General features: G+C 33.6%; 1 protein-coding gene across 1 annotated transcript in view; it reads right to left on the reverse strand.

Annotated features, from left to right (window-relative positions):
• Positions 1 to 4478, reverse strand: part of LOC129232843 (leucine-rich PPR motif-containing protein, mitochondrial-like) — a gene marked incomplete at its 5' end in the record, with an annotated part of 80443 nt that extends 75965 nt beyond the window's left edge. The window contains 1 exon segment of the mRNA XM_054866942.1: positions 4381 to 4478. Coding sequence (XP_054722917.1) covers positions 4381 to 4478 — 98 coding nt within the window.
• Between the last annotated feature and the right edge of the window lie 1522 nt (positions 4479 to 6000).

Consider the following 6000-nt stretch of genomic DNA (forward strand, 5'->3'; position numbering starts at 1 on the left):
TGACACCAAAACACTACTGAAAACAGAAACAAGGGCATGGGGGAGGATTGTTCATAAAAATGCTCATATTTACAATTAAGGAATAGACCGACCGTAAACAAATGACATTTGTCAACGATTTGAGAAAACAAGTCCATTCCTTAAAATAGGTAGAGAAGGAAGAAAGGATGCCATTTGAAAGTTCATCACTTTCTTTTGATCGGCTGCAGAAATTAATTCGCGTGAAAGATCTCATTGATAAGAAGCCATTTTTCTTGAGTTTGAACAAATAAATTCTTTCTTTATTGTTTTATGGCTTTTCATGCAACGGGGGGATTTAAAACTTTTTCTCTTTGATATTTTTAGCGATGGATTGATCTCGCAAACTGCGTGAGTACAAAATTTGAGTATAGTCACGGCTTCACTCGATACCTGGACCGATTATTATGAAAATCGCTATATATATGTATTTTCCCACGGAGAAGGTGCTCATTGAAGCCACTCGCCACCAGGTGGCACTGCAGAGTAGCAACTTCTGCCCCGTTCAACTGATTGTCATGAAAATCAGTATAATGATGTATTTTTTTGTTGGCGTAGCAACGCGTGTCTGGTACAGCTAGTGATTTATAAAAGCCAAAAGAATGGCTTTTTTAATGAAAGCCGGCCAGCCTGGCCTTTTTTTTTTTTTGAAAAAGCCGGCTTTTTTGCAGCCCTGAGTCTCAGTCATGATTTGTACCATATTTGTGAGGATGACCCACAACCCTGATGCAGTGGAGCAGCCAGAAAAAGTGTTCTGGGAAGAGTTTTCAAAATCGAAAATTTTTGCTTTCTTTCCCTTTCACTAAAATGCCAAATTATTTTTCAATACATTTAATCAAACAGTTTCTGTGGCTTGGAATTTATTCATTTAAATCCCTTGCTTAAAGATAATTAATAATTCGTATTAATACTACAACTTTGAAACAAATAAAAAGGAAAGTGGCTAAACAAGCACCATTCAGTTATCATTACATTAATTTTATTATATTTCATTTTTTAATCCCCGCTACACAAACGATGGGGGGATAAGTTTGATGTGTCTGTGTATCTGTGTATCTGTCTGTGGCACTGTAGCGCCTAAACAGATGGACTGATTTCAAAAAAAAAAATTGTTTGAAAGGAGACTTGATCGAGAGTGTTCTTAGCTAGGCTACATCTTTAGATGACATTAATTAACGAAGATATTAACTAAAAACAAAAGGTTTTTAGCGATTTTTGCAGTGAAAACGTATTTAAAAGTTAAAAAAATTAGTACCAAAATCAAGAGTATTTTTTTTTTGGCATCTGATAGAATGCGCTTGGAACTTCCATTCTATATACAATTTGAATTACAATGCTTTTTTAAAGCAGATTTTAAAAATTGAAAAAAAAATTAGTACCAAATATAAAGAGTTTTTTTTTTGGCATCTGATAGAATGCGCTTGGAACTTCCATTCTATTCGCAACTCCAGAGCTCGAATACGCTACCTTGCGGATATTTACAAAACTGCCGAAAAAACTAAAACATTGCGCTCCATGTGTTCATTTTGGGCAAAACAAACAGTTTGTTAGGTGTATTTTTTTTATTATTTGCGTAATTCATCATTTGGAATCATCATCCACAACAGCGTAACATCAAAAATATCTGATATAAACTGTGAGTACACATTTTATTTATCTTGTTCTGAGTGAATTTGAATGAATATCAGTTTTTCAATTCGATGAAAAAAAAAACGAACTTAACAACATTGACTGGACACTTTTCCTTAACCTAATTCCACATAAATGATTTAAATAACCTTTGTTACTACAGTATTCCTACTGAAATAGACAGTATGCAAATAAATTTTCTTGAAAATATTTATCGCAGAACCAGATTGAAAAATCCAGAAAGAACATTAAGAATTTGAACAATTAAAAAATAATAGTTTGGAATTTTTATCGCTAAAATATCGCGCCAACTTAACTTTATTGCTCTCCAAAAGCTGTCATTATCGGTGGAAGAGTTTCGCCAAAAATCTGTTTTAAAATTGTGTGAAAGAATAATTTATCTTGATAAGATTTCGCATATCAGTTAAATCATTTCCATGACGAATGAATTAAATGCATGATGATTTCTTTTGATATCCAATCATATAGTCATAGAAATAAATTATCTGGTGTTAAATGTTACTCTTGACAGTCTGTCACGTATGTGCACTATGTGACAAAAATGTCAACAAATGCCAGAAATGTTACGAAACTGGACATAATATTGTACTAATGTATAGAAAAAACGGTACAAAATGAAAATGCTGTTCGAAAGCGAACCAAAAATTTATGAATTCCGAATTCAACATCGTGAAAATCGCTGCTTCAGAAGAACTTACTGTGTGTTCTGCATTAATTTTTTACTTTCGTAATACTTTTCGATTTCTAATCTCTTTCAACATGGATCAGAATAACCAAGACTTTGAAAATCTTTTCATGTGAATAAAGAACAAAAAATCATGCATGAAAACAAAAATTTCTCTCAATTCGTAAGTTTAGAAGCAATTTATACGTTACAGCGTGCGTTTGTTTTAGTTTTTTCATCCGCCGTTAGACAGTGACTGCAGCGCCTCCTATAGTTTGCTGGAGTTGCGAATATACAATTTGAATTACAACGCTTTTTTAAAGCAGATTTTAAATACGGCCAAGCCTTTACTTCAGCAATTGGTAACCGAATTCATTGTTGGCCAACAAGGAAATTAAAAGCAATGATTTAAAATTTTTATCTGTTGCCAGTTTCTACTTGTTAACAAATAAAATACTTGTAATTGATTCAATAGTATAAGGCTTTTGGAAGGATTTTCTTATTTCCCTCTTGATTCTACATTTGCGACTCAGTCGTTTTTTTTTTTTTTTAATTTTAAATTTAAGACGATTACTTGTTGGTGAGATCCATATAAAAACTCCTCTTCTGACAGTATGAATGTCAAATGCTAGCTAATAACTGCCTTGATCTTTTGATGAGAATTAGGAGGGCGTTACAAAAAATCTGGTGTGGTGGGCGTCCTTGTTTACATTTTTCTAAGTATGATTTGTGCAGCACTGGAAGTGCTCAAGGAACAAGATCCTCTTATTAAGATCAATTTAGGCCATCTTATACTAGAAAGAGATCACAAACATTACTTGTATGTTTAAGAATTTTTAGAGTAATTTGTGATTGCTTCCCGATCAATGAGCAGTAAGATATATCTAAAATCCAAAAAAAAAAAATCACTATATCATGAAAATAAAAAATAAAATAAATAGGTATAGGGTAGCACATGTAAAAACAACCTCAAAGTTTCAAAATAATTGAAATATTTTCAAGATGCAAAAAGATTGAAATCTGGTGCAATTTTCGGCAAAGCATGTGCTTTGTTGCACATGCAAAGTGGAAAGCTTCCAAAAAATAAATTTGTACTAAATGAGTTATCAATTGGAAAAATTCTTATTCCCTGATGTTGGTAGATAACTAGCAAGGGGCGCCATCTACTGAGAAGTAAGTGAAACTTTTCGATAATTGACTGAAAAAACTGCAAAAATGGGAAATTGGGAGATGGAAGCAAAAAACGGGAGTCTCCCGTTAAAAACAGGAGAGTTGGCAAGTATGGACTATCTCACTCGTAAAAGTTCAAATACAAGCGTCCCTTGTAGAACACGGTTAATTCGTTCCGTGGTAGTATCAAAACCGTGTTATACGAGACTTTTCTGAAAATAACTTTTTAACTCGTTTTTTACGCTAATTGATCATGTACACAGTAAAAATCATGTCAATGTGTACCATGTTGTATCGAAACCATGTTTCTTGTTATATTGAAACCGTGCTATACGAGACTTAGAAATAATGCAAATCAAGGGAAAGCGTACCGTGTTATATCGAAACCGAGTTTCATAAAAAACAAAGTAAAAACTTATTAGAGTTTTATCAAACATTAACAGCATGTATTAAACAAAAATGAAATTTCATCTTTTTTAAAGATAACATTCATGTTATATCAAAACCACGAAGTATTAAATTCAAGTTTTGTACCTTGTAATATCAAAACCGTGTTATAATAATCGCAAATTTGGTACCATGTTATATTGAAACCGTGTTGTATAAGTACCATGTTATACGAGGGAGGCCTGTACTGTTTCTTCCCCTTGATTTTTCAAGGGAAAAGGAATGAGCTGTAGTTTAGGGAGGGGGTTTCAACCCCAAAACCCCATCCATAGCTGCGCCACTGCCCTGATGCATAGAAAGAGAGATGTATAAACAATTTGATGACTTAAAAAGGAGAACTGATTCAAAAGCTTATTCACAGTAAAAGCATAATTGATGCAGTATCCTGTCAAAAATGCAAGTATTAAGTAAATACAAAACTTGCAACAAACCTTGAAATATGCCATAGGATCGACATCAGACTTCCTGAATGCAGATACATAGCCTTTCAGGTCAAAATTAGGATTGACTTGAATAGAATTCGACTCCACTGGAAAACAATAAGGTAAAAGATTATTTTTAACGCATAAACATGAATAGTTCACATGTTATAAAAAATGCAGACAAATCTGGAGTAAAAATAAATACAGTTGGCTCTCTGTTTAACGACACTCTATTTAACGAGTTCCTCTATTTAAAGACGACTTCCCATGGTCTAGGATGCTCCACTGTTACAGGGGTGATTGTGAGTTCACTAAAAATACCTGAAAGTTTCAAAGCGAGAACGGGGGGGGGGGGGGGGATAATCTTTCGCCCCTATTACTTAAGTGCACCTTTGCCATAGTATTAAATAGTTCCCAGTCAAAATATTGTGTGTACATTTCATTAAATTTTTAATGAGTTACAAAGTTACTTTTGAGCTGGTGTTATACCAATTATCTTGACATTTGTCCATCTTAAGGCTCTTGCAGGTATATTTGATGAGTATTATATAATCTTAAAAAAACTGTGGAGGCAGGGAGATAAAAGCATAAAAAAAAAACATAATTCAGTATTTTGGGACATCAAAATACTGGAAATACATCCGAAAATACCGGAAATTCGGTAAAATACCGGAGCACAATCACCACTGACTGTAGTTTTAGAAATTTCTATTTAAGGACACACTCTATTTAAAGACGATTTTTTGTGGTCCCTTGAAAGTCGTTAAAGAGAGAGCCAATTTTATGTTCACATAAACCAATTTTAATTAAGCAAAAACAGTAACTACAAGTAGGGCAAACATTCGCCTTTCATTTTGATTAAAATGTACAGCTCTTGCATAGATTGTACAATAAATTATGATAATCTATCTAATGCCACTGCAGCTGAACTATAACGATAAAGCTTAGAATCATTGAGCAATTTTCTAACAACACATACGTTTGAACCAAATAGCAGTGGACCAATCCTTTGTTGAGAAGTTATGAGATTCTATTTAATTACTAGAAAGTCGCCCCCTCAAGGTATGACGGTTAAAAATTGTTTCTACATTTGAACAAAACCATTGCCTGTTCGGCAAAATTTTCATATTTGAAATGGTAATCCTAACTCCGGTGGGTTAAATCTAAACTCCAGTAGGTAGTGTTCATTGTTGACCGTTTTTTTCGTTCCTTCATTCCCCTGAAATGACAGCAGTCAAGTGACCGGATCGAGATCAGCCTTGTCAAAATAAAGCCTTTCCCTGCATTTTAAACATTACCAAAACATATTTTCAAACTATCATGCCGTGGCGCGAGTTTCATTGTTGAAACTCGTGCAACACTCGAACATCTGCTATTCTATATATTGTTGGGAAATCAATCTGATAGCCCAATCAAAACCCCGAAGTTCAAAGAACTAAAAGCAGGTTCTAAGCAAGCAAACCCAACTGAAAATTTGTGGAATGATCTGCTTGGGAAAAAAGGACATACAGACATATTTAACAATTAAACAAACATTTTATTGAACAATAAATATGTCGAAACATGGAAATATTAACAAGTGTAAATAAAAATTCACATTCCCCAACAAATGAATAAAAAAAATCCCCC

The sequence above is a fragment of the Uloborus diversus genome, unplaced genomic scaffold, assembly GCF_026930045.1.
Source record: "Uloborus diversus isolate 005 unplaced genomic scaffold, Udiv.v.3.1 scaffold_14, whole genome shotgun sequence".
Lineage (NCBI taxonomy): Eukaryota > Metazoa > Arthropoda > Arachnida > Araneae > Uloboridae > Uloborus > Uloborus diversus.